The sequence below is a fragment of the Aspergillus costaricaensis genome (genome assembly GCF_003184835.1).
Source record: "Aspergillus costaricaensis CBS 115574 unplaced genomic scaffold BO79scaffold_13, whole genome shotgun sequence".
In the NCBI taxonomy this organism is placed as follows: Eukaryota; Fungi; Ascomycota; class Eurotiomycetes; order Eurotiales; family Aspergillaceae; genus Aspergillus; species Aspergillus costaricensis.
The window spans coordinates 671,874-698,139 of NW_020291813.1; the positions used below are offsets into that span (position 1 = coordinate 671,874).

The following is a 26,266-nucleotide window of genomic DNA, read 5'->3' on the forward strand; positions in this document are numbered from 1 at the left end:
CCACTGCCAGCCCCATCTGATAGCGAACCCTCCACAGATGGAGAGGATGAACACCAGGATTCTACATCGCATAATCTTCCATCATTATCACTCACAGGACCTACAGATTCTGATGATGAGTCTACAACCCCGGGCCTCCTGTCATCATCAGTGGCCGAGGAAAGGCTCCTGTCACACGATCTGTCACGATATATTGATCTCGATGCAACTCCGCTCCCCAGAGCTCAGAAGGCTGAAGCTGCCATAAACGCCGGAGCAGTAGCTGCTGGATTCTTTTCAATTTCTCAGATGGTTCCTAGCCAATTCAGTCTTCCACAGGATATTGCTGCCGCAGGTGAATTGCCGAGTACCCCTCTTGTCCTTTATAAGGGAAACCATTTTCACGATTCATTGGACATGCTCTTTCGGGTGTGTTTCGACTGGGTTTCCGATTTTTTGGAACCCTTCAGTTTTGTGTTATGTCGCTCACTCGGTAACCTGCATCCCGCAAATAATCGTGATCGAATCCGCGATGCCATACTGAATGGATCCGACGTTGATGCGCTTCTTGCTGACCCTATTCACCGGCAAAATATCTTCATGTCCGTTACGATGACTATGATCTGGGAATTCATATTTACGAGATATCTATTCGGCTTGGAACGGCCAATACGCTCCGGAATCAAGCGGCTAGAGAAGGAATTAGGGCAGACTCTGCCACAGGAAACAGTCAATCGCTGGCGAGCCACGACGTTGACTTTATTAGCCCAGGATACTGAGTTGAATCAGCAGCAAGAACGTGATATTCAAGCTATTTCAATTACTATTATCGATACACTGATGTCTGTACTATCGGAAAGGAGTCCTTATAAGCCTCGACTGCGCGAGGAGCTCGATGAGGTATTACGCCTTGCTGTGCAACTCTCTGTTGAAATGCGTACGCAATTGGCAGACTACATTATGCTACCCCCTCTTCAGCCAGAGTATGACAGTCAAGGCAACTTGACAAGTCAGATCTTCTTCAATGCCTCGTTGATGCATGATGAGAGTGGCGTGTATGCATCGGATGAACAGGCACAAACTGAACAGGCTGTTGTTCGCTTCGTCCTTTTCCCATTGGTAGTGAAAAAGAGCGACGACGATGGCAAAGGAGACGAAGAGGTGGTTGTTTATCCAGCTCAGGTGGTGGTATCAGATACGTCAGACAGTGATAGACAACATCCGTCGCCCGCTCATGACACAAGAGATTTTGATGCTGCAAACGACGAGGCAGATGATGATTCGGACAGGACTTCGGCAGGTAGCGCTCCAAGTCAAGTGTCGGTCGATGTTAGAGGAGTGCCACTTTAGTTGCTGCTTTAGCTAATAATGAAGCCGACATGTGCGCGCAAAGCACTTCTTACTTCTACAAACACGAAGTTTTGTATCACCTTCGAAGTAATCATTCCTTGGCTATATTTTTATAGTAGCAGACATCTTATCTTAAGACTTCATAGAGATCTTTTCCTTTCTTTTTCTTTTTCTTTTTCTTTTTCTTTTCCCCTTCTATGGGAACTGTACCCTACAGAAGTCATTGGTTACTAAATTCCTTAACCAATCAAGTCTCATTCTGGATGATACGAAGCCCTGCCTTTCCACATACATGACTTTGTCACAATGGCGTCGTATCAGTCTTGTTTCAACCCAAAATGGTATCATGCGGAAGCAGGAGCACCCCATAATTAATTCTGATCCATAGGTAATAGGTATATAAACCTTGGAACAGTATTTGAAACATTCTTATTCGTGAATAATACTATAACAGTCATACAATCCTATAAGCTAATACCCATACATGCTCATATAAATGTCATAAAACATCAAACCCTTCATGCAGATACAGCTCCCCATCCACCTCCACCAGCAGTATTGATTACAATGCGATCATGCGTCTTCATAGAAACAGTGTTCTTTCCTCCGATGTTGACCACGCGCTCCACGCCCGTATCCACATCCTTTGTAACCCAGAGGTTCATTCCGGGCTGAGCATCCTCGCCGCCTTCGAGTCCGTACGGGCGGTAAACGCGCCTCTCAGAAAGAATAGATACTTCCATCGGAGAGAGGAACTCGATATCGCGAACCACACCGTCACCGCCAGGATTCTTTCCCTTGCCGCCGGATCCCTCTCGGAGTGTGAACTGTCGGAGCAGTGTTGGGTAGCGCTTCTCCAGAATCTCCGGGTCGGTGATACGCGTGTTGGTCATGTGTACGTGGATACCGGACTCTCCGCTCCAAGTGGGACCGGCACCGCTGCCTCCGGCGATGGTCTCGTAGTAGCCGAAGCCAGGGATAGTCTCGCCGGTTTCAGGGTCGCGCTTGGAGTTGGTGCCGAAGGTCAGGTTGTTGCAGCATCCTTGGGAAGCGGCACAGGCGCGGAAGGCTTTGAGCACAACGTCGGTGATGCGTTGAGAAGTTACCACATTTCCGCCGACCACAGCGGCAGACTTGGTGGGGGACAGGATACTAGGTGAGGGGACTTGGATGTCAATAGGTGCCAGACATCCCTGGTTGAGGGGCATGTCTGCGTTGATCATGCAGCGCAAGCAGTAGATGATGGCCGAGTGGGTGATGGCGATGGGTGCGTTCCACCCGCCGTATACCTCGGGGCCAGTACCGTCAAAGTCGAATAGAGCGGAACCATCCTCGCCGTTGATAGTGACCTTTAGCTTGATAGGCGTGCCGTCATCCATGTAGTCGACTGCTTCCAATGGTTGACCACCGAATTTCTTGTGCAGATCCTTGAGAAGGTTGCGGACGGCTGTCTCGGCTGTGGCTTGGATGGCATACATATACTTCTGCACCGTCTCAACGCCGTATTCGGCGAACAAGGCTTGGATCAGTGAGATACCGCGGGTGTTGGCTGCAATTTGTGCTTTCAGGTCGGACAGGTTATCGCTGACGCATCTAGCTCCGGAGCAGCCTGGGTATTGAGCCGGCTTGTGGACCAAGAGCTCCATCATACGCTCCTCGTCAAAGACGCCATTGCTGACAATTTTGTCTCCCTCAATTGCAGCACCCTCCTGCCAGAGCTCAGTAGACTTTGGTGGCATTGAGCCTGGGAGGATGCCACCAATGTCTGCGTGGTGGCCACGGGAAGCCACATAGAACATGATCTCGGTGCCACCCGGTCGGTCGAACACGGGTGTAATGACCTATCGCTGTTAGCTGTGTAGTCGATTGGAGAGCGGATGGTAGACTTACAGTGATATCAGGCAAGTGTGTGCCACCACTGCTAGGGTGGTTTGCCACTAATACATCACCGTCACGCAGATCACCGAGCCACTTCTGGTGCTGGTAGCGGACCGCAAATTGCATGGAGCCAAGATGCACCGGAACATGCGGCGCGTTGGCAACAAGACCTCCATCGGGGGAGAAAAGAGCGCAAGAGAAGTCAAGACGCTCCTTGATGTTTGTAGATACGGATGTTTTCTGGAGCGTACGCCCCATCTGTTCGGCGATTGACATGAACCGATGGCCGAAAATACTAAGCCGGATCGGGTCAATACCTGAGGATCCACCCTCAACACCATTGACATGAGGGAGCTCCTCGAGGTCGATGACTATGCAAGTTTCCAGAATACTAGCGACGGCATTCGGGGCCACCACGACGGTTTGTGTTTCGTCAATGATGACAGCAGGGCCATGCACCCGAGTATTCTTCTCGAGCTTGTTCAATAGATACACAGGAGTATTGATCCGCTCAGAGTATCCGTCAAAGTATGCTTTCGAGGTGTTGTCCGGACCTCCACTGACATCCTTCAGGGTAGCCTCCCTCAGCTGTACGAGGGGGCTCTTCTCCGTCCGAACCTTTGAAGAGGCAATTGTGCGAACACGAATATCGTCAACTAGAACCGATCTGTCAGAGTTGAATCCGAATTCTCTGCGGTGTCTGGCACGGAACTGCTCGAGGAAATCGGAGTCATCCTCAGGCTTCAGGATCATCAGGCTGGTATCTGAACCCTCGTAGCGCAGGTTAAGATACAAATCGTGGCGAACTTGGTCGGCCGAAAAGCCTTGCTCCTGCATGTCTTCAGTAGACGCCTTGATCATGTCTCCGAAGCGCTTGTCAAGTGTGGACTGGGAGGTCGAGTACTCCGTAGAGACCGGCTCTTGCGATTCCTTAACCACCTCAGCCAGCGCCAAGCCATACGCCGAAAGGACAGATGAGAACTTGTGAATGATAACGCGGGAAATTCCCAAGGACGCCGCAACGGTACACGCGTGCTGACCACCAGCACCGCCAAAGCATGCCAGGTGGTGGGATGCAGTTTCGAAACCGCGAGCTTCCGTCAGGTTGCGAATGGGGCGAGCCATCGACTCATCCGCAACCTTCAAGAAGCCTAGTGCCACCTCCTCCGCTGTGAACTCGGATTGGCCCTTTTCTTTTCTCTCGGAATTGATCTTTTGCGTCAGCTCGTTGAAAAGCTTAGTCGTAATCTCAATGTCAAGAGGCTGGTCTTCATTGGGTCCAAAGATGTGAGGGAAGTATTCCGGAAGCAGTCGGCCGAGGAACAGGTTGGCGTCGGTAACGGTCAGAGGACCGCCTTTGCGGTAGCAGGCAGGGCCCGGATGAGCTGACGCCGATTCAGGACCGACGTAGAAGAGACCGTTGCGCCACGACAAAATAGAACCACCGCCGGCAGCGACAGTGTTGATGTCGAGCTGAGGAGACTGAATGAGAACACCGGCCACCTTGGATCCGAAGACGTGCTCGAGGTGACCGTCAAACCGTGACACATCGGTTGATGTGCCTCCCATATCGAACCCGATCACTGGGGTCTTCTCCTGAGGATCCCAGCTCGTCGCAGCAAAACCAACCACACCGGCAGCAGGGCCCGACAGGATCGCTTTCAACCCGCTGAATCTGCGAAAGTCGACCAGCCCACCGTCAGACTGCATAAACTCAAATCGGCATTCGTGCTGCTTCTCGAGCCCGCCCTCGAAGCTAGCCGAAATCGAGTCAATGTAGGTTTTGATGACAGGCGTCAGATAAGCATCTGCGGCGGCAGACATGCCTCGGGGAACCACCTTGATCATGGGCTGGAGTTTGGATGACAAGGTGACCGAGAAGCCCATGCTTTCAGCCAGCTCCCCGATGAGGCGCTCGTGTTCAGGATAGGCGAACGAGTGGACGAGAGCAACCGAAAGGGACTGGTAGCCCTTCTCCTTCAACTGTTGTAATACCGGGCGCACCTCCTCAATGTCTAGTTCTTGTACCACCCGGAACTTTTCACCCGTTGTTCCCTCCACTATGCGAGCATTCTGAAAGCAGTCCTTGTCGGCGAGAGGGTGGCATGGTACGACACGCTCGTTAATTTCAACCACTTGCTCGGGCAAGACTCCGGGTCTAGCCATTGAGAGATCGAAGATGTTTGGTCGTGATTGGTCGCCAATCTTCAGTAGGTCACGGAAGCCTTTGGTGGTGAGGAGCACGGACCGCGCTCCCTTACGCTCCAGCAGGGCATTCGTAGCGACTGTGGTTCCCATGCGCAAGCTCCCAATGCGATCAAGTTTCAACGGCTGGCCGCGCGGGTGTGACTCGCCGGTGACGAGCTCAAGAATCTGGCGAATTCCCTCCGTCGGAGCATCTTGGTAGTGACCGGGGTCGACGGAAAGTAGTTTGAGGATGATGTCGGGGCGACCCGGGACCACGGCGTGGACGTCAGTGAAGGTACCACCGCGATCGATGGAGATGGTGATCTTGTCTGACCCGGGCATGATGAAGGTTAGGGTGAAGAAGGATGAAGAGGAGAGAGGGAGGAGTGAGGAGAACAAGAAGGAAAGGGAAAAGGGTATCAATGGCTGTTTTCAATCACAAGATGGATGGAGGGGCATTCCCCAGGTTAAAATAACTGGGGGTTGCGATAAGCCATTCCGCTGTCGTCACCGGACCTCCCTCTATGTCCGCAATCGTTCATTGGTTGTAGGTCACGTGTCGGCCCGATGCACCCCCGGATCGGGGCAGCCGGACCGATCAGGCCGAATGCGATAACGGATGCTGATAACATCCTAGATAAGAAAGAGGTCTCATGAATGATCATGGCTCTTGGAGATGGAATATAGTAGAAATTATATTAGTGTCATACTTATAATGTGTCAGCGAGATCATGCTAAGGAAAAGTTATAGTTACCGCTTGTATCCAACATGAATGTAGTCATTCTCCATAACCTCCATAGTAGTCCAGGTTGGGGTACTAGTATCTGAGCTGCGAGTAATGACAGCATATATATTCATTCAACACAGCAGTTTCACGCCAGATGAACCACCACGTTGACTCAACTACTACTAAGTACAAACACAGAAGACAAGCGATGAGAATGGTCCAATGAATCATTAAATGAATTGTTCGATATGCTCAATGTTAAATATACTAGAGGGTATTTCATTTCTTCAAAGTATTCTCAATCCAATCAGTGTCCATATCAATGTCAATCTGGCCCAAGACCTCCTCCCACAGCCCAGGATCGTCGTTCACATCAAAGTTAAACGAGATTTCCTGCATCGACGGGATGTCTTGTTGTGGGGTCCAAGTGGCCTCCCCCGTCGGGTGATCGACTGCATTCTGTGATGGTGTTGGCTGCTGTGTGCTACTGGGAGTAACGGGCACTCCCGCAGCGTCTCCTTGCTTGGAGCTCTTCTGACCAATAGACGATCGTAGTTCAAGAAGTAGGGAGTGACGAGCAGCCAGGTTGGTATTGCCTCGGTCAGCCATGCTGCGAAGCAAATTTATCGATATTTCCATCGCTCGGGAATTAGCAGCGTTGTAGGGGAATGCGGCATTGACCATCACAAGTAAAAGTGCGGCGGAAAAGATGTACTCTCCGTCTAGATAGCCATATGTGGCTAAACTTGGTGTTAGCGAAGTGACCCGAGATATTTCCAAACTAATGATGAGTAGACGTACCAACCAAATTGTGCTTCGCTGCTGCATCCATTATAAGGGTGGTGGCTCGAGCTGCTGCCACACAGCTCTCAATCACCGCCACGGTGTTCTGCGATAGCCCTTCTTTCCAGTCCACGGTCGCAGAACCTTTATCTTCAGCATCGAGCCGGCGTTGAATTACATAGAAGACTAAAGGCCGTGCGGTCATGTTGACACAGGAATAGAAGTGTAAGAATATCGAGACCGACTCCCGATTGATGTGAGTACTTAGGGTGGAGAAGTCGATACGGAGACGATCAGGTATTCGTCGCAGCCAGTCCGAAAGCTCATCTGTAATACTCTGCACAGACACAAGCAAGTTGGAGCCAGATCGTGGCTTCTTGCGATAGATTTCTTCGTAACATGTCAATGGAGTCTCTGCTTGCGGGAATGACGAGTTGGCCACATACCTTCGCCTATCCTACCCAATATCCGAGACAACTGTGTATAGTAGGTGAGGACGACCGATGGCCAAGGGACCACCTCGGTTGCGCTCTACTTAATGTTAGGAGAAACCTAGTGATGGAATGCTCACTACTTACCGTAGGCTGCGGCCATGTTGTCCCTATATCCTCATCGTGGATAGTGATCGGATTGCCAGATTTGACGGACAGAAGTCTAGCAGGTGTTAGTAAGTATTAAGGGGGAGACGGACGTGAGCCTTACCGATCCAGACTATACACCGACCACCAAGCCCGCCGCCGACGATTCCGATCTTCTTCACTAACGTCTGGGTCAAGGACCTCTTGGTGAAGACCCAGTGAAATAGCCATGCGAAGAGCAAGGCCGATCTGGATAACCTGCATTAGCGGGGGAAATCATCACAAGAATTGAACTTACATAAAGAAATGCAGCGTCTCGACGATTGAGATTCTGCATATAATACGCAACGTAGCAAAGAACCTCCACGAAGAAGATAGAGCCTTCCTCGTGGATGTCGGGTAAGAAGCGCAGCGCATGTTTGAAATATTTGAACCCAGGAGGCCCGTCATCTCCAGACCACTGGTTCACCGAATACATCAGACCGAAGGCTATGACCAGTAACACCTGACAGTATACTAGACACGACTCTCGATTGAGTGCATCGGGAGGTTGGCTGTAAACGACATGGAGCCGCTCTTCGAAATCATGGGGCTGAATCAAGGAAAATATTGTCCCAATATAGACATACTGTACCCAGTAGAGTCGTTTAGCGTACTCGAATGGGGGCAGTTGGGGTAGAACCCGAGGAGCTGAGCGACGCAGAGACAAAGGGTCATCATACAATGGCCGCATATCCAATGCTAAGTTGGTTGATGAGGGATTTAGGCGTTTCGCCAAATGGGTGGTGGAAGACGCCCCAACATAATCTGTCTATTGATCAGCTCAGCTATGCAGGTATCGGGACCTCAAGACAAGCTCACGATGCTCTCCTGACCGATTCAAGAAGACATGACCGGTCTCATTGTACCACCAGTCATCTCGCTCGAGAGGCACCTCCACATTGTTGTAGGGACTGCTCTGGATGGCTGCAGGGGGATTGGGGAGAGATGGAGGGCGACCTTCATCTGCGGGAACAAATGAATCAGACAACGTGACAAATGATCATTTTCAAGAAGAATTTGATTGCATACATACCTCGACGGCTGGCCTGTGCCTGAGCGCGAAGTTGTTGAAAGTAGCTAAAGAATGTTGGTCACCTGCTCAGGCATCCATTGCGTTTCCTCTCAGGCTTCCAGGCTCACCTTTCGGGAATCGAGACGCGCTTCTCAGCTTCCGAGTAGACACACTTATGGCCCACCTCTGCGCATGCAGCACATGGATAAGGTGGGTTGCCAGCACACCGGGTCTTTCTGTTGCGGCATCGGTTACACCTACAAAGGGATATTAGCTGACTAGTCTAGCTAGGACCCTAGCATATTGCTGACGCACGCGACCATTGACCGTCTCGCGTTGGTTTGGTGCTCTGCAGCTCGCTGCTGCAGCCCACCTCGTCCTTTTCTCTGAGCCATGGCAGAACGAACTGCTATTGATAGATCACAATCACCATGTCGCACACTCTATTGCAGGGGATTGGTGCTGTCCGAAGCACTATGGGCTTCCTGTTGCGGATGCTGTCCACGGCTGGAGATGCCGATCAACGTCCACCAGTACGGAGTATAGCGGGGATGAGAGGGACCAGACACGTGGAATGGATCTCGCCAGGTCTAGAGAAAGAATGGCTGGGATACACACCGATCCAACAACAGTGATGGTAGCTCGGTCTCCACCCGATAAGTGTACCTGTGGTGGACGGTAGGCAGTTGGCGCCCAAGCTGGAAGGCTGCTCAATTCCCGCGCGATCGGCCTCTCCACGTTCAAGCGTGAGATGGGACTTAAGGCAGGCTAATGTGCAGGCAGAACTAAATGCCACCCCTCAATAGGTGGCTATCTTCATCCAATCCTACGAGTTCATGAGAGGTGCTGATGACTTTGCTGTGATCAGACGACTTATCTGCCGTTACATTGCGCGACCCCACACTGTTGCTGTGTTGCAAGCCAAATAATGCTGGAAGCAGAGTGGCCGCACCTCGGCCCGACCGACAACGGACCCCCCCTGAGGGGCACCAATTCTTATCACGTAATTACTTGGTGCCATTATTCACACCCAGGCACTGCCGGTTTTAAAGTTCTGGCCTGAATCCACTCGCGTGCGGGTGCCTGGGGACCTTTTAGACCTGTCGCGTATCTGTGAGCCCATGACTTCACTGCCGGCCTGCTCCGATTCATTTTCTCGACTCGGGTTATCGCGGCTGTGGGAAATGGAAGACGATGATGTGTTTATCCCGACAGAGTGTCATCATCAGTCGATATAACCAAAACAGCGTCGCGTCCACTGGAGCAGAAAATGAACCAGCATTCTAGCTTCCGCCATGGGAGTAGGCGCCGTTGCAGTTATACTGCTCGCCTTGCTGACATTACTTCGCGCCCTCCGCAATTATAGCCGTCTACGTGCTATCCCTGGTCCTTCAGCCGCTGGATGGTCGGACTTTTGGCGCATATATTTTCGCAATAAATCTCACTACGGTCGTCGTCTGTCAGGTCTTCATCGAGAATATGGCACGGTTGTGCGGTTGGGACCGCATTTCCTCAGTGTCGCAGATGGGTCGATTATAGGCCGTCTAGATCAGGGGGTCGATGAGGGGGTACGTGTTCAGCTTGTATTCGAACGATATTTGCTAATTGTCACAGTCACCAGAACCCCACTATAGAAATGCGATACCCTCGAATAGCCTCACCGTCAGCCCGGACAATCTTCAGACAACGCATCCTACCTGGGAATGCTCTCAGGGTATACCGGAGTACGAAGGAGTAATCGACCCTTCCACGAAACAACTCATCAAAGCGATACGAAGATACCGTGTGTTGGATATAACTTCGTCCCTGCGCATATTTGCGACGACATTTATAAATCAGCTTACCACCGGGGGTTTGTTACAGGCGAGGCATGATAACATGGGAAGTAACATGGGAAGAGGCAGCCGATGGTTGAGTATGTTCTCGACAGTTGAATTTATGCTCATCCGAAGCCCGGTGACGGCACTGAAGAGAGATCGCGGACGTCGACTAGCAACATGTGCGACATTGCCAGTGGCAGCGCCTACTGTTTCCGTCGAAGGGAGCCATGCAGTTAGTTCAAGTGGCCCTTTGCCACTGCAACAACGGTCGCGCGACGGAAGCCGGACGAGGCCATATTCTAATGGCGTCCGTGGAGGGCACAGTGTTGCCGGCACTTTCGTGTCGTTATTTTACTTTCTACTGAGGCACCAGGAGTTTCTTGATAGACTTAGGTTTGAGATAGACACTGCATTCGGTGTTGGATCGCTGTCGGACATACCTCGATGGAGAGAACTAAATAGGCTGTCCTACCTTGATGCCGTTCTGAAGGAGACGATGCGGCTGTCAGTGAACTTTGAAGAGGAGATCAAGGCACCATTAGATGGTGTTATTGTTGCAGGCTACCCAGTTTGCAAGAACACAACGCTACTGTGGAACTCCCGTGTTCTACAATTTGACAGTGAGACGTATGGGAATGATGTTCATTCGTTTCAACCTGAGCGGTGGCTTATGGCAGATGCGCAACAGCGAAGCCGAATGGAGCAGGGATTGATCTCCTTCAACCGCTGCGTGCGCAACCATCCAGAAGCCCAGGTGGCCTGGCTGGAATTGAAGAAAGTTCTCGTATTGATTCTTATGAAATTTAATGTGGGTTTATCGAGAATGTATACTGCAGGCTGATCACTGACTGGTAATTGCGAATAGACACAGCTTCTTCATGCCGCAGAGCCTAGCATTGACACCGACGACAATTTTACTCCGCCGTCTCTTATGGTTGGCTTCACCCCAAGGGTTCCTGGATATTGAGGTACCAGCTTGGCAACGCATAATTCTTGCATATTCCTTTTTACTTTCCAGATCATTGGTGTCGTTTCGCCGTCTTTGGATTCCTACTTCTTTAGCTAAGATACCCAGATAAAGCAATTGCCATACAATCTTTACCTCCGTTCACAGCAATACTACCTATACTAAGCGATCATCCGTGAAGAATAACATAACAGAATACCACAAAGAGATACTCCATGCTAAGCTTTTATACGACGAGCACTCCCTACAAGCAATGCCAAGGCCCGGGACGGCGCGTACAATCGCGAAGCGCCCGCTTACAGGACTCATCTACACCTACATTGGCCTCCATCCAATTATCAAACCCAGTAAAAAAAACAGAGATACTCCCAATAAACTCCATATTGCACTACTATACTACCGATGATAAAATTATCTCCGAATCACAACCTCTCCCCAACACCACATCCCACCCACACCACCGCAGAATAGCTCCCCTACTCATTCTCATCGACCCCAATCTCGGTCGTCTTGAACTTCCTCGCCGATATCTTTCTCTTGAAGAGAATATCCGCCTCACGATACGACCGATGCTTCAACTCCGGCAATCCAAAGTACGCTCCAACCCACACCACCAGGGCCGTACATCCCCAGACATACCCGCACTTGCCGGCCAAGTTCCATCCCGTGGTATTAAGCATCCGTGACGAGAGATAAATCATCGGGATTTCAGTAATATAATACGCGGACCGTCCGACAGCTGTACTTAGCGCGCGGAGCCGCACCGACGATGTCTCCGAGATGATAGTGTACGAGATGGGACCTTGTGCGCCGGCGTAGACCACGGAGATGATCACGCCGAGACAGGCTTGCGCGTAGTTCGTCTTGTGGGTCTGTGGTACGGAGGCGATGATACCGAGGATGAAGAGGAAGGTGATGTTCGTGGCGGTGCCGTAGAGGAAGACGGTGCGTCGGCGGAACCAGGAGGTCAGGACCCAGGAGACGGCGTTGGCGACGAATTGGAGACAGGTGGTGATGAGGTTCAGTTGGAAGGATTTGTCGGCGGAGATACCGGCCTCTGTATACATATACAAGTCAGAGAGAGACCCCACTGGGGAAGTTAAGGACGAGGGCGGGGAACTCACGCTCGAAGAAATAAGTGGCCTGGTTCGCAATTAAGTTACCCGCAAAGTTCTGCGACGCATAGATGAGACAGGTGATGATTGTTCGTCTGCGATCGGTACCCTTCCAGAGATCGAGAAGCGTGGGATTACCGCCTGTTTCCTCTTCGATCTTGACGGTACGCTCGATCATGGCGAGCGATTGGTGGGCTTGTTCTTCGGTTTTGGCGCCCAGGCGTTTGATGGATTTCAGGGCTTCTTCTTTGCGGCCGCGACGGATGAGCCACCAGGGGGATTCAGGGGCGAAGAAGAGGAGGACCATAAGGGGGGTCTAGAGATGAGTGATAATTAGCAATTGTTGAGTTACGGCATTGGAGGAGAGGGGTGTACCGGGAAGATCCACTGCAAGGCAAGTGGTGCGCGCCATTCCCACTCCGTAGTGAGAGAGTTGTAACCGTAGGTGGCGCCCGCGACGATGATGGAACCAATGGACCAACTCATTTGCAGGGTGGCCGTGACTGCAGCTCGGAGGGGGAGAGGGACGACTTCACTGGCGTAGGCCGGGGAGTTGGCGATGAAGAAACCCCATGGGACACCTTCTAGGGCTTGGCCGACCACGAGGAGGGTGAGTGAGTTCGCCTATATAGAAAGATGTTAGGTGAGGTGGAAGTGACATTCATGTAAGCAGGCCACGTACGAAGAACGAGATGAAAATCGTCGCATTCATGAGAACAAGACCCAGCATAGTCGTCCAGCGGTATCCGATCCTGTTCGTGATCGGTCCGGCTAGATACACACCGACGAAGGCACCGCATTGGCCAGATTGGAACAGAGCACTTTGCCATTTGGTCGGAATGGCCCAGACACCGGGTGAGGTTTCGACACCAAAGACCTTGGAGAAGTGATCGAGTGCGACGAAGTTGGTATTGAGGAACATGTCGAAGGATTCCATGACCTACGAGAATTAGTATGTTAGCACATGGCAATTAATTTGGTGAATGAATGTAGACAAAGCTTACAATGGTGAAGCACATGAGGAAGGCCCAGAAACAAGCCCAGGGATACTGCTTCGCAGCCTCCCAGACACCCATCTGATGCTCGTAATTCTCACCATCGAAGGCTTCATGCATCAGATCGGGGTTATCCAAAACCTCAGACTGGTGGATGTCCACCTTCTCGGTCTGAGGCTTCTCATCCCGCTGTTCGGCGACGCTTTCAGCCGCCATCTTGTCGGATATCAGGGCTCAACCACCGAGTGACTTGAGGAAGAGCTACGAGAGGTGGGGAAAGAAAGTCTCAGAGAAGGGAAGGAAAGAAAAGCATCGGCCAAGAGGGCGGGATGAAGGTCTTAAATTGACCTGACTTGATTATTCTACCCCATGTAACTGTGTGACTTGGAAAGTGAGTGCCGCCCGGCGTTTTCCCCCTTTCCACCACAGCCCAGGAATAAGCAACCCAGCAAGGGCGCAAGTGAAAATGCAGGCCCTCGACCAAAAAAATACGAGCTAAATGAACTCAAAATGAGACAAGTCCAGGTCACTAACGTGGTTGAACATGTGGTTGCTTGTCTCCACAGAATTACCCCATTGGTCCGGGATAAGCAGGGCTAATGTACGGAGTTAGTGAGTTAAGGACCACCAACATTACCCAGCGGTGACCAGCTTTGCGGGGGAAATGCCAATTGGAGATGCGGGGCCCCAGATGACTCCTGAGATTCCCGCATGGACCTCGATTCCTGTCATCCTCGGCTGGTGGTTGGCGGAATATCTCACGCCACAGCGCGTTGGGATTGGTTGTGAAGCCTTTAGCTAGGGGGCGGCCAGGTTACAAGCCCTTTTTGGTGTCACTGAAATCCTCGCCATAGGAGGCCTTGCTTGATTTTTAGCTAGTTCCGGGCAAGATATTAACCACGCGACACGTGTGAAAGGATTGATTCAGTTCTTTGACGTTGGATAATGACATGGAGGTATTAAGACTTCACGTTGGTCAAATGATTGTAATATTGAATCATCTGTAGGTTAAACGCAGCGATGGCTAAGAATATACCAAGCCCTGCCAAGTACCCATTAAGCCCCCTACCGTTTTCTAGGCTTTTCTGCCGAACCCTCGGCTACGTGCAGAGAAAAGCATTTTCAGTCCCAGTGATGATTTCACCTTTTACAACTGCTACCTAATCAAGCCACTTGTGATACACTGACCAAGCTTTGATTTACGCGTGACTTGGTGGTTGCCACTAGCTACATTCAGATGGTCACATTTATTGGTTGCAGTAGTAGCTGATTCCCCGTGGATAAGCAAGCCGCGGCTGGCTGGATTGGATACAACGCCACCGTTGTTCCTGTAAATCCTGGGCTTCGTACAGATGGTATCCCTCTCCAGCAAGCCATTACCTCTGTATCATTAAATGTCGATAGTTGCAAGATAGATATTGGTGATGTTCCATTGCTCCTTCCCTGACGTCTGCCTGAAAGCATGACTCAAACCGTGATTTTCAGTTAATCAACGATGCTCAATGAACAGCAATATCTAACCGAGCACCATCCAGACCCGGCTAGGCGCGCCTCATTAGGCAAGGATGAAGCCTATCCGGCCTAGTAGGTGATATAGGATCCCGCCACCTGCGGACTAGCGCAAACGCAACACAGGCCTTAGAAGTCACCACCAACCATAAATTACTCCAGAGACACTGCATCGCGCACATGTGAATTTAACCGAAAGCCTTAACAGCCCGACGTTGGGGCCGCATCCTGACAGCTCAACGGTAGCTTACCCCAGCTCCACGTGCGTGGGCTTGCGGCTTTAGGAAGCTTTCCAAGCTACTGTACGTAGACCTTTTCCATTATTGCGCCACCGTGCTATGGACGTAAGGCGTTATTTTTATCTTCCGCATAGCGGAGGACAGAATCATGCGTCAGTGCCTTGGTATGAGCTGAGCTTCGTTGGGCTCAGTATTCCCTTGTCGCTTTTCGCACCCTACGAACAAGATTCATAGGATGAGCGCTCTAACCGAATGGTAGACTTATATCCTGCCCGTCGATGGATAGTGCGTCTCATTTAAGAAATTCCGCAGGATTTCTAATTTCCTTCGGCTAATATCTGCTGTAAACTAATCAAGGATACCACACGTTCTGGGTAACCAGAAGTCTGACCTCTCAATATGGTCTGATCTGACCGAAATAAACTTCCTCTACTTTTCACGAGCGTTAATAATAAGGTTGCCTTGCTGATGCTCTGTTTTTGGTTCTATAGGGCTAGACTGGCTGGTGAGCTCACGTGGCTGTTAAAGTTCAGCATAAGCCAGAATATGTGAAGCCCTACGAGGAAGCAGAGATTGAGTATGTCAGCTGACGGTAGAGCTTTCACTCTGACACTGCATGCGATCAGCTCATTGACGTCTGACCTGCTATTATGTCAAATAGTGATTAATATAGTACGCTGTTGTTATTACCGGCGAAGTGACATGTCTTTATAGCACACCCGGATAGGGCAGAGTCTTCAGTTGGCAGCTGGCATTCATGCCTCGGGCACTAAACATAGCATCGAACTTCCGCAAGGGATGAGTAGTCTTGCCCAACTACTTAAATAACCTAGCAGACATACACATCTCATATTCAACTCTCATCTTTCACCTGCTAATTTCACATAGCTCTCATGTCCAAGGAGTTAGACGTTAAGCCATCGGAAGTTGAATTCCTCGACACGCTAAAGGAAAGCAAATACTCGGTAGTGTTCAAAGTGCGTTTTCAGGAAAAGCTATGCGTCATGAAAGTGGTAAGCCAGCACCCTCCATTAATATACTGCCTTCTCACTGAAAATTAAAGTATCACGATCGGGAGCCAAACGAATTTGACCCTCCCGACCGCATAGTTAACCTGTTCATCTCCGAATCCACCGCTTACCAACGACTAGAATCCAAAGGCCTATGCCAGAGGGGTGTCATCCCAAACTATTACGGGACAATCAGGAACATCCAACCGGCTGATTGGCCAAATCTCCACATGTTCCTTAACGACAAATTACCGCCAAATGCTGTCCTAATTGAGTATATTCCAAACCTGCAGCAGATTGATCTATCCAACTACTCACCGCAACGCCTGGCTAAACTCCGTGAGATTCTCGATGATATTCATGCAGCGGGGGTTCTTCATGCTGATCCAAAGCCGCGTAATATGATGGTTTCTCTAGCAGATGAGGAGAGGGTACTTTGGATCGACTTTGACTCTGCACAGACATTCACAGAGTTCGTTGATCTCTCGCCAAGACAACAAAAATGGTTCGATAACGAGAATGAGATGATGGATTATTTTGTTGATGCGTTGGTGAGGTTTTGTGGTTTCGTTGTTTACTGTTTTTGTTTGCTGACTGTGCAATAGGCGAAGGATTTCGATGAAGGAAAGCTGAATCGCACGATTTCGTATTATTATGAATGGTACGTGTAGCTAGAAAGGTTTCTACTTGGGTTACACTGGCAGTATGAGAATTTGTTGTTCTGAGCAGTATGTTGAATATATACACTGGGAGTATTCACGTTGCATGGTTGGTCTTTAGTACTATGTCAGTATCATCTTCCCGGTGGAACACAAGCATCGGAGATTCTAAATCTAATACTATATGGCCTTGCGATATTCCTCTGCTCCTGCAGCACGCTTATTTTACGAAAACAACAAACCGGCAAGATGAGGTAGTATGCTGTTTCGGAAACATACGGAATGGGTGTGTTTACCAGTATCACGTGCAGCACAACTCGGGCTATACCGGAAGTAACAAAGCGCATGCATACACTGAAACATGACACCTTGCAAGTAGTAATCGGGATATAATTAGTTACAGGGTAACTTCTTTGTCATTGATTCATTCATATCTTCTTCATTATATATGTCTTAGTAATTTCATCGCATCTCAATGAAACTGTGCTGTGTCCAGTCTGGCCAACGCTATGGGTATCAACAGAAAGAGTGCTATTTTTAGTAGTCGTGTGGTGGCCATTTCTCATGCAGCCCAGGCATCCTTCAGCACCTTCTGTCCCTGTGCCAGCGTCTTCGCGGGGACCTCGCCCAGCCATTGTGGCTCGAGACGATCAAGGTTCGCCTCGATCTCCCAGGCGCGGCCACCCTCGACGTACATCGAGGTGCCGTTGAGTGAGTCGTCCACGAGCACGCCAGCAGCCACCTGAGCCACCTGGAGAGGAGAGCTGACGGGAAGGCCCTCCTCCTCCCACCGGTCGCAGAGCTTCTTTGTTACAGCCGGGTGAGTCTGGGTCATCCAGGGGCAGATGGTGTTGATGCGGAGGTTGTGCTTGTAAGGGGAGATGAAGTAGGGGCGTAGGGAGCGCATCAGGCCTTGCACGCCGTGCTTGGCTGCTTGGTAAACAGAAACACCGGGGGTTTCCTTGAAACCTGCGGCGCAAGAGAATAATGTAATGGAGCGGTCTACTCCAGGGCCACGGTTATGGCGGAGGTAGGCACCAGCGAGACGAACGACGTAGAGGGTCCCAGTGAGGTTGACGTCAAGGTCTCTGGTGGATGGGGGCTTTTCATTGTTAGCAGAATCTCTCAGTAGGTAAGTTGTGAGGTAGCTTACTTCGCGCACAGCCTGGAGGCTTAGGGCATGGTCAAACCAGTTCTCCTTTGGTTCCATACTGCCAGCAGTAACAACGACATGATCAATGCGCTTGTAGGTCTTGAATGTGAAGTCAAAGAGATTAAGCACCGATTGGTAGTCCGTGATATCAGTCTCTTGGAAAGAGGAGCGCGGAGGCTTCGGGGGACCTGAGGGGTCCCAGTAGACAGGCCACTTATCACGGCACTTCCGGCTCAAGGGGGCACCGGCGGTAGAATCAATATCGCCAATGATCACGTAGGCGTTGTTCTCACAGCAAAGCTCTACAAGACTGGCGCCGATGCCATTGGCACCTCCTTTTGCAGGCATACGTTAGCATTGGCGATGTGAGAATAGCAAGACTCGTTTCGGGAGCCACGTACCCACAATGAGAACAACCTTTTCCTCCAAAGCTTCCCGAATGATGTCAGGATGGAATTGAGTGATAGGGGTGGCCGAATTGGAGGACTGAACAGGCTCAGTGGGGGCAATCATTGTGATAGGTTGGATAAGAAGAAGAGATAGTATGATACGAATTAGACTGGAGATGGAAGGATAGAAGCATGAATCGATGCCAACAGCTGGGGTTCGAAGGGCCTTTTATGCGGCACGACGGACGAATTGACTCCTAAGAGACCCGTCTTTAGCACGCCTCTCCCAACCTTGCAGGGGACGAGAACATGTGGTTTCAAGCCAATGAAGATACAGGAAGGAGAGCTGCTCGCATTTTGGGACTTCTGGGCCTGGTGGGGACTGTATCGGGAAAGTGTAACTGTCGATGAGAGAGCGGGATGAGATAGGCGGCGCAGCTGCACCAGAATCGGATTTCGTTGGACAATGCTGAGGGGAACTCCACCACAAGTGCTATTTTCTGCCTGCCAGACGTCTTATCCACAGTGGAACGACTGATCGGCGATTGCGGGGGGGGAGGATGAGGGAATCCGGGGAACATCTGGAAAAGTGGGTTTGTTGCTCAAGATGGAAATATATCGAAGAGAAGAATGGCAATAAGGATAGAAGTTGTGGATGGATAGGGAAAGTAAGGGGAAGAAGACGAACAGAAGAGAGAAGGTTAGACGATTCGGAGTGCCTGACAAAAGTCCCACTCGCTCTCCGTGGATCTCGAGTTTCCCCTCTCGGATGACCCCATTCCTATCCCCGTCTCCTCCCATTCATCCAAGCCATTCCGATGCTTGGTGCATGTACTCCTTACTATTTTCTAGTCACTACCGGGGTCACTGCCTGCGATGGGAATGAAAGATAACCACATACTGCAGTGTCTACGCCCCCTCCTCCTCACCACGGAACACGAAAATTCAGTCACCCCCCTTTACCACAATGGAGGATTCATGGATCAATATCCCCTCCAGCTGCTCAGCCGTCGTTGGTTAGCCTTCTGCAATCGGTTGGAATCCCGTCAGCCACCCTCTGCAAGCCCTGGCCAGTCAAGAACGATTCACAGTAGAGGTGGCTGAACTCCATGCCGAGCCGATAGAGAACAGCCAGCCACGGAGCGGCCAGTGCAACCTTGCACTGTAGCCTCGACAGTATTGGCGTCGGAGTATTGCACGGGTGTACTGCTCGAATCACTTGATTAGATGAATCGTAACCCGTTACGGTTACCGAGACAGTTGGAGGCCATTGAGGATAATATACATGATTGGTCGAGGGCGGATTTAGCAGGATGCCGAGACATCATCCCAGCAACGGCTGGCTATGCGTTCCATCCGAGGCTGATAGGCGGAGTGAGGGCCTATCACAGTAACAGGCAGGTATTGCGCGACACCACTGCCAGTGCTGCCACTTGGAAATGGCCCTCATTTAGCCTTTCATGTCATGGCACATCCTGTCGTGGCCTGTGCGCAATTAAGTTCCGTCTCACTTTACCTTTTGAAACGTGCAGCTCGCTTTCTAGGAGCTTACCCTCGACCACTGTACCGCCGATGTCTGCGCAATTGGACGAATTGATGGACTTCAATTACATCAAAACATACATGTGAAGCTAAAAGGTGCGAATGGTGATGCAAGAGGCTTGCCGAAGCAACTGTGGTAAGGTCAATGGGGAGGACTCTAGCCCAGTACAGCGCTAGGACTGATCACGGAAAAGCACCATCCGGGACTTAGTCGGGGTCTGCTAAGACCTTCATTTCCAGCCAGCAGCAGCTAATCCCGGACGGTCATCCCGCCGGATGGACCTTGCCTATCTTGTCCCATCTTGCAGCATCTGCGGACTACCGTACTCCGTCGGGGATACCTACATGTTGCTCTACGTTCACTTGAGTGCAGGGGCCGTTAAAAGATGGTAGTGATCGGAGAGGAGAATGAGGAGATCGATATGGAGGACGCAGTAGTGTGGGACTGGATCAGCCGAAGATTCCGATGGAATCGCATCGATACTTCGCCGCCTGTACTTTTTCTCGTGGTTCCCCACTGGCTCCACTAGGCAATTGCAAGTACACAGCATGGCAAGCAGACAACAGCATTGTGCTCAAACCCCTCGCAGACCTTCTGGATGAAGATCGATCGGCTTAAGCATTAAACATTTGCCACCCCCAGATCTGTCCAAGTTGATCCTTTCAATGGTCGGTTATGGTAGCCGAAAGTGGGTTACGGAGTATACTGTTAGACAGTTGATAAAGGGGGGCTAGAGGGATGAGGTCTGTTGTTTCGATCTCTAGAGCAAACAACTGACCAGTTTGGAGCCGCCGAAATGGGCTGTCGTCGGGTCATTGATAGGCTAGCTATTGGGCTAGAGAGCATAGCCCGACAGAGACTAAATTACAAGCCGATGGCTCTCCATTTAAAGCCTGATAATATCAACCTAAACCGTCGAGTGTCATATGGCCAGCCAGATGGATGTTGCGGATATATGTGCCCGGTCAGTAGCATCTCACGATCTTATGGTGCTATGAGCTCTGTACCTAGAAGTTCTGGTAGTGTCGCACAACCTCGCGACCGGCAGATAGGCCATTTAGTTTAAGTATTCATTACTTAATGAACGATCGACCACAGTGACAATATGAGTGGCTTGTCCTTGCGTATTATTTGATGCCTCAGGCAACAAATAGGGGTAATAAACATGGCCGTTCGCCGATCGGGCCATCGGCGATCCTTGAGTTACCGCCTTAGGTGTGTCCAGAAATTCTTCATAGAGCACATCCAACTTTCTAAGCATGAAGCCTGGACCCTGTTGCTTATGAAGATGTGATCCATGGTAGAGACCTGCCAGAAGCAGGCAGCCGATAGGGTTACATGATGGCATGGTCTACGTCACCACCCGAGCATCCAGACCCTGCCGGTTTATAAATGAATTAACCATGTACAACCCTGGATGACATATGCTGGATCTAATGGCAACTGCTTTAAAAATGAACGGCTTGTCAAGGTGCTTGGGAAGACAAATCACACAACACGCGAAAACACCTTTCTTCAGGAAGTGCAATACGACCCCACTACGTCTTTCTGGCGTTCATCTCCGAAGATACTCAGACCAGAGCTCAAAATACAACGGCAACATGACTACTCAGCCTCCCAAGAACGAGATGGTGTACATGCCAGGGGTGATGTCACCGAGTCGATCGTTTGGAGTATTCCGTAAGGTCCTTCACACTGGTCTGTATTCGCAATTTGTGGCGATGGAAGTCCCGGTCAACGGCGAAATTGGTGACGAGGTAAGCTATTCTTCCCACGAACGACTATTGTGTTTTATGAAAAAAATTAACCATGACTTCCAGATTCATACCGTCGATCAAGTGCTGATATTCACCCATGGCACTGGCAAGGCAATTGTTGCTGGGAAGGAACAAGAGGTCAAACAGAACGATGTCGTCATAGTCCCAGCTGGCACTCAACACCAGTTTTTGAATATCGGAAATACGCCACTTGAAGTAGTCACCATATACTCCCCGGCTGAACATGACCCGCGTACAGTACATCAGACCAAGGCAGAGGGCGATGCACAGGAAGAGGCTGGCGAGGATGAAGCACCAGAGTGGAGTCAACGGAGCAAGTCGGAGAACGAGAAGATTGGGCTGGTCAAGCCGCCATAAGCAGGGAATGGTATATATTCAAACGATCAGTCAGATGTAGCTACCCGGAGTCTATGATCTTGTGAACAATTGGCCGAGATGATTGTAAGACACGGTGCCACGTCGACATCAGCGTAGTCAGACGGAGCCTAAACAGTTCTAATCGAAATCGATCCACTACCTTGGAGTTCCAGAGCCTGATATAGGGGCTGAGTTTGAATATTATCTGATGCTGGAGTCGCCGAGAATCCGGGTCGGTAATCATAGACGTAGACAATGCTGGTATTTTTTTTTTTTTTCAGAATACCAATACAAATTGTATGTTCTGGTAGGGACCGTTTGGGGCTTTACAAATATTGGAAGTGTCTGTTCAGCCGCTACTGTGCTAATCTCAAGCTTCTACAACGGAAAAGAAGAAAGAGGATTTAGTTGGTCGGATTTTGATTCCATTGGGCGTCTAGGATGATCATTGAAAGATGAAGTTCTCACTTCTTTTTCTGACTCCCCTGGCTTGGCATTTTGAAAACGAATTAGGAAGAATGAACAAAGAAAAGCAATTCTCTGCCCTAAGCAAAGAAGAAAAGATAAAATGAAAGGAGAAGAAAGCAAAAAGAAATGATTGCGCCTGTGAATTACTGTGCACCCCAGGGCCGGTATTTGATGCTTTCAAGCAACCCAAAGAACGGTATACAGTTCTCTTTGCCAATGTGGCGTCCTATAATATTCCTTAAACTGTCTCGGAGGCCTAATCATGCTGGTCATCAATACGAGATTATTCAGTGTCTCTATCTGAACGAAAGCTATTCGAGCCTTGACATGGCGTAATAGCCCCGACTATCAAAGACAATGATCTTCCGCTCTCTTTGTTCGTTCAGATAACGTAGTACCACGACGCTGCGCTTTAATCTTCAATGACATACCGATACATAAGGGAGGCCCTTAAATTGCACAATCTTGTTTCTCTATTCCGCATGCTATTCTGGATCGATATAGAACCGCGTTTGCTTACGGGAGCAGAAAGAAGAAGTCTTCTGGGCTACACGGTGTTAAACTCCCCCATACTTCCCACCTTTTCTTCCCAGCTTTTCCCCTCATTGGACGCCCGGCTTTCGCTCAACTAGTACCCTCCACGACGAATTCTTTGGGCCTTGGTCCGTCATTTTCAACTCTCACTAAGACTTACTCAGAGGAGTACTTGCGCAAAGTGAATATGGCAGAAGAACAGAGGTAAGTCGTGCGAATCGCTCAGGTGAGCTTGGGGCAAATTTTAACTTGAGTATGTCGAATCCAAAAGGAGGCTCGAAGCCCTAGTTAGGAGTTTGGAGGAACGTGAGAGGTATGTGGATATGAATAGTCGACTTGAGAATGTAGGGTTGGGGTCTGACAAACACATTAGGGCCATTGAAGATGAACGAAGAGCCCTTGAAGCGGAACGAACAGCCCTTGAAGAGAAAGCGAGAGCGGATGAAGAAAAGAGCAGGCATCGCGACGAGTTACTCCGAGACACGACGTTTATCGAATTGATTCGACAATGCCATGAGTCTCTTTCGAAGTCCATGACACTCGGAACCAAGTCTAAATGTACAAGAGGGCCACCACATGAGGCCACTGGCAAGGTCTGCCCGGATCGATTCGAGCACTGGTCAGAGTTTTCGCGCAAGCAGGATGATATATATAGTGCTGTTTGCAAATTTCTCGAGCCAACTGACAATGATGAAAAGCGCCTCTTTGATTCGATAGATTCCATCGAAGTCTCTGGGAAACATATAAAAAAGAATGAGATAACTAGTGAAAAGGATATAGAACTCTTTGAGCGCTTTGCGGTGGAAAACCATGTTGTCAGCATTATTGCCGAGCTCAGCAAAATCCCTGCTGCCCGTGAATATTTCCACTTGAACTTTGAGGGTATCAAATACATGAACCACCTTTCCAATCTCAGATCATTCATGAAGGTTCTATGTAAGGAGAGAGGAGTTACACTGCCGATCACTTCCAAACCTGACTCGGTCTGCCTATGGTACGATGAGGAGGGAGAAAGGCTAGTCTTGACAGGGGAATACAAACCGCCCCACAAGTTACCCATGGATACCCTTCGCGCAGGCTTGAGGACGCATAACTTCTACGAGGAAATTGTTGGGAGCCATACTATCCCAACGGAAGAAACAGAAAGGATGAAATATAAGGCAGCCCGCCTGGCAGGCTCGGCGATAGTCCAGGAATATCATACAATGATATTGCTAGGGCTGGAGTACGGGTATGTGACCACTGGTTTGGGGATAGTTCTCCTGCGGGTACCTTACGACAACCCACAAACTCTGCAATTCCACCTTTGCGAGCCCCATATGGAGGTCGATCAAGGGGGTGACAAGTGGTTCTTACGGCCTTTGACCGCCATTGCACGAGTGCTATGTTTAACACTTATGGGCTTTGGATCGCAGCCCCGTGGCGTTGAATGGTCCGCTAAGACAAAGCCCACGCTGGAAACCTGGATCACAAGTTTTGACTTGACGTATATCAGTCAAAACAAAGGGGAAAAAGCACCAAGTGATCCTTCAGACAAAACATTCATCCCCCCCAGAAAGAGCAAAGTTGCGGCATCCGCAGGAAGAGGCAAAACTACCCGTTCACGAGCTCGCTGCAGCGAAAACCACATGAAATCCAAGCGAGAGGATACAACAGACCCTGATGCCGACTCAGCCCCAGGACAAAAACGTCGCTTGATGGATACCATATCTTCTGCATTACCTGCCACTGAGAAACGCTCAAAGCGTCCCAAATATGCAGGAGGTGGATCCAAGAGTCGCCAGCGTCAGAGCCTACCATTCTGCACGCAAAATTGCCTCCGTGGCTTAAAAAGACGTGGCAAACTGGACAAAAATTGTCCAAACTTCAAGCTTCACCAGGAGAATGGGTCAACCCATCACCGTACAAACACCCGTGGGTTGGCCAAGTTGATCAAGGCTGCAATAGATGAGTGTCTTGACCGTGCAGAACCGATGGGAGGCTGCGGCCTGTCTGGTGCACCGTTTAAACTCACCTGCGTCAGGTATGGATATACCATTGTTGGCAAAGGTACCACCTGCTACCTTTGGCCCCAGTTGGAATATGAAGCCGATATTTACCGAATGCTTGAGCCTGTGCAGGGATTCGCAGTCCCAGTATATATCGGAAAGATTGACTTGCGCAGGATGTACTTCCTTCTCGGGGCGGGGCCTATCAGACACATGCTACTCATGGGATGGGGTGGAGAGAGTATTGACGAGGTCGAGATTGACAGCCAAATTCTACGACAAAGTGTAACTGAGTCCGCTAAAGATATCCAGTCTCTTGGCGTTCAACACCAAGACCTTGGATCAGGCAATATTCTCTGGAACTCGGAGCTGAGTCGGGCCATGATTATTGACTTTCATTTGTGCACATTCGGCATGGAATTGGTCAGAAAGAAGCCAACGTGGCTCACTAACGAGAACTCCCAAATGGAAATGATCGAGAATGATCAGGAGCGCCGGCATTGTGAATACCATGGCGTATGCCTTCATCCCCCAGATGGAAAATGTCCAAACGTATTGTTGGACATATATTAATACCACCTCTACCAGCAGCATATGGGTCTCCTCTACTAGAGTTCATGTGGAAGAGAATTAGGATTATCCGAATACCTGGTCGTATGTCACTACGCGGAATTGTCGGGAGTTGGCTTGCTTTGACTCCCTCTTTAAATGAGAGAAACAAAATGAATGAACGGCTTCCATTGTCGTACTGCGGAAGTCCAGTTTTGGCTTCACAACATGTCTTGTTACTTTGAGACAATCGTATTCTTTTTTTATTTTTCCCCCTCCTCCTTGGTAAATATTAAATAGCTGTTGGATATACAATCAGAATGCTTTTTCTAACCTCATTGTTCGAAGAAAAAAGGGGAGTGTAACCATTCCCACCCTAGTCATTTCTCGTGCCTCAACATCAGCCCCCATCACCTGCCCCTTCCTCTGTTACCAACGTCGAAATTTAGCGAGTGCCTAATAACGTCCCAACTTAGCCTAGTCCATAAGAATCCTACTCTTGTCGACAGTAATAATCCCCGGGAAGTCTCTCTCCCCGGCTTTTCTCCGGACGATTCAGACCCGCGGGGTACCGCGCAAATAGTACTGATTGGCCCGAACAAGAACCAACTGGAGCCCTCCGCATTCGGCTCGACCCGCCTATGCGGAGGAATGAG

At 50.0% G+C, this 26,266-nt stretch overlaps 9 protein-coding genes across 9 annotated transcripts in view; 5 read left to right on the plus strand and 4 right to left on the minus strand.

Annotated features, from left to right (window-relative positions):
- BO79DRAFT_227827 (uncharacterized protein) overlaps window positions 1-1,329 on the plus strand; it is a gene marked incomplete at both ends in the record, with an annotated part of 3,410 nt that extends 2,081 nt beyond the window's left edge. The window contains one exon of the mRNA XM_025683906.1: window positions 46-1,329. Coding sequence (XP_025540461.1) covers window positions 46-1,329 — 1,284 coding nt within the window. The remainder of the gene's footprint in view (window positions 1-45) is intronic.
- A 431-nt stretch (window positions 1,330-1,760) lies between these two features.
- BO79DRAFT_245043 (5-oxoprolinase) lies at window positions 1,761-5,848 on the minus strand. Its single transcript, XM_025685435.1, has 2 exons — window positions 3,220-5,848; window positions 1,761-3,170 (listed from the first exon to the last, which is right to left on the minus strand). Exons 1-2 carry the CDS (start codon window positions 5,734-5,736, stop codon window positions 1,848-1,850), a joined length of 3,840 nt encoding a protein of 1,279 aa, XP_025540462.1. The 5' UTR covers window positions 5,737-5,848; the 3' UTR covers window positions 1,761-1,847.
- Window positions 5,849-6,398: 550 nt separating this feature from the next.
- BO79DRAFT_172134 (transcription factor domain-containing protein) lies at window positions 6,399-9,261 on the minus strand (the record flags this gene model as incomplete). The annotated part of the gene is made up of 10 exons (XM_025679619.1): window positions 8,853-9,261; window positions 8,666-8,794; window positions 8,559-8,602; window positions 8,345-8,488; window positions 7,782-8,290; window positions 7,608-7,732; window positions 7,484-7,559; window positions 7,352-7,436; window positions 6,924-7,295; window positions 6,399-6,862 (listed from the first exon to the last, which is right to left on the minus strand). The coding sequence occupies exons 1-10, from the start codon at window positions 8,930-8,932 to the stop codon at window positions 6,402-6,404; spliced, it is 2,025 nt and encodes a 674-aa protein (XP_025540463.1). The 5' UTR covers window positions 8,933-9,261.
- A 514-nt stretch (window positions 9,262-9,775) lies between these two features.
- BO79DRAFT_193877 (putative cytochrome P450 monooxygenase) lies at window positions 9,776-11,534 on the plus strand. The gene is made up of 3 exons (XM_025681005.1): window positions 9,776-10,105; window positions 10,152-11,165; window positions 11,223-11,534. The coding sequence occupies exons 1-3, from the start codon at window positions 9,833-9,835 to the stop codon at window positions 11,322-11,324; spliced, it is 1,389 nt and encodes a 462-aa protein (XP_025540464.1). The 5' UTR covers window positions 9,776-9,832; the 3' UTR covers window positions 11,325-11,534.
- Window positions 11,535-11,689: 155 nt separating this feature from the next.
- On the minus strand, window positions 11,690-13,724 carry BO79DRAFT_193879 (putative MFS maltose transporter). The gene is made up of 5 exons (XM_025681006.1): window positions 13,444-13,724; window positions 13,122-13,379; window positions 12,815-13,063; window positions 12,449-12,755; window positions 11,690-12,381 (listed from the first exon to the last, which is right to left on the minus strand). Exons 1-5 carry the CDS (start codon window positions 13,648-13,650, stop codon window positions 11,801-11,803), a joined length of 1,602 nt encoding a protein of 533 aa, XP_025540465.1. The 5' UTR covers window positions 13,651-13,724; the 3' UTR covers window positions 11,690-11,800.
- A 2,351-nt stretch (window positions 13,725-16,075) lies between these two features.
- On the plus strand, window positions 16,076-16,863 carry BO79DRAFT_145763 (uncharacterized protein; the record flags this gene model as incomplete). The annotated part of the gene is made up of 3 exons (XM_025678429.1): window positions 16,076-16,195; window positions 16,246-16,743; window positions 16,798-16,863. 3 exons carry the CDS (start codon window positions 16,076-16,078, stop codon window positions 16,861-16,863), a joined length of 684 nt encoding a protein of 227 aa, XP_025540466.1.
- A 405-nt stretch (window positions 16,864-17,268) lies between these two features.
- Window positions 17,269-18,771, minus strand: BO79DRAFT_237327 (putative 3-hydroxyacyl-CoA dehydrogenase). The gene is made up of 4 exons (XM_025684682.1): window positions 18,748-18,771; window positions 18,406-18,650; window positions 18,005-18,339; window positions 17,269-17,953 (listed from the first exon to the last, which is right to left on the minus strand). The coding sequence occupies exons 2-4, from the start codon at window positions 18,515-18,517 to the stop codon at window positions 17,414-17,416; spliced, it is 987 nt and encodes a 328-aa protein (XP_025540467.1). The 5' UTR covers window positions 18,518-18,650; window positions 18,748-18,771; the 3' UTR covers window positions 17,269-17,413.
- Window positions 18,772-21,390: 2,619 nt separating this feature from the next.
- BO79DRAFT_237328 (cupin domain-containing protein) lies at window positions 21,391-22,071 on the plus strand (the record flags this gene model as incomplete). Its single annotated transcript, XM_025684683.1, has 2 exons — window positions 21,391-21,693; window positions 21,757-22,071. 2 exons carry the CDS (start codon window positions 21,391-21,393, stop codon window positions 22,069-22,071), a joined length of 618 nt encoding a protein of 205 aa, XP_025540468.1.
- A 1,189-nt stretch (window positions 22,072-23,260) lies between these two features.
- On the plus strand, window positions 23,261-25,673 carry BO79DRAFT_264149 (uncharacterized protein; the record flags this gene model as incomplete). The annotated part of the gene is made up of 4 exons (XM_025686751.1): window positions 23,261-23,277; window positions 23,345-25,484; window positions 25,518-25,577; window positions 25,650-25,673. The coding sequence occupies 4 exons, from the start codon at window positions 23,261-23,263 to the stop codon at window positions 25,671-25,673; spliced, it is 2,241 nt and encodes a 746-aa protein (XP_025540469.1).
- Window positions 25,674-26,266: the final 593 nt, after the last annotated feature.

Coding starts and splice junctions, on each gene's coding strand:
- BO79DRAFT_245043 (XM_025685435.1), bottom strand. CDS start 5,736: ATGCCCGGGTCAGACAAGATCACCATCTCCATCGATCGCGGTGGTACC. Junction 3,171..3,219: donor CACACTTGCCTGATATCACT/GTAAGTCTACCA, acceptor TAACAGCGATAG/GTCATTACACCCGTGTTCGA.
- BO79DRAFT_193877 (XM_025681005.1), top strand. CDS start 9,833: ATGGGAGTAGGCGCCGTTGCAGTTATACTGCTCGCCTTGCTGACATTA. Junction 10,106..10,151: donor ATCAGGGGGTCGATGAGGGG/GTACGTGTTCAG, acceptor TAATTGTCACAG/TCACCAGAACCCCACTATAG. Junction 11,166..11,222: donor TGATTCTTATGAAATTTAAT/GTGGGTTTATCG, acceptor AATTGCGAATAG/ACACAGCTTCTTCATGCCGC.
- BO79DRAFT_193879 (XM_025681006.1), bottom strand. CDS start 13,650: ATGGCGGCTGAAAGCGTCGCCGAACAGCGGGATGAGAAGCCTCAGACC. Junction 13,380..13,443: donor TCCTCATGTGCTTCACCATT/GTAAGCTTTGTC, acceptor TAATTCTCGTAG/GTCATGGAATCCTTCGACAT. Junction 12,382..12,448: donor GGCCACTTATTTCTTCGAGC/GTGAGTTCCCCG, acceptor ATATGTATACAG/AGGCCGGTATCTCCGCCGAC.
- BO79DRAFT_237327 (XM_025684682.1), bottom strand. CDS start 18,517: ATGATTGCCCCCACTGAGCCTGTTCAGTCCTCCAATTCGGCCACCCCT. Junction 18,340..18,405: donor AAAGGTTGTTCTCATTGTGG/GTACGTGGCTCC, acceptor TGCCTGCAAAAG/GAGGTGCCAATGGCATCGGC. Junction 17,954..18,004: donor GCCTCCAGGCTGTGCGCGAA/GTAAGCTACCTC, acceptor AACAATGAAAAG/CCCCCATCCACCAGAGACCT.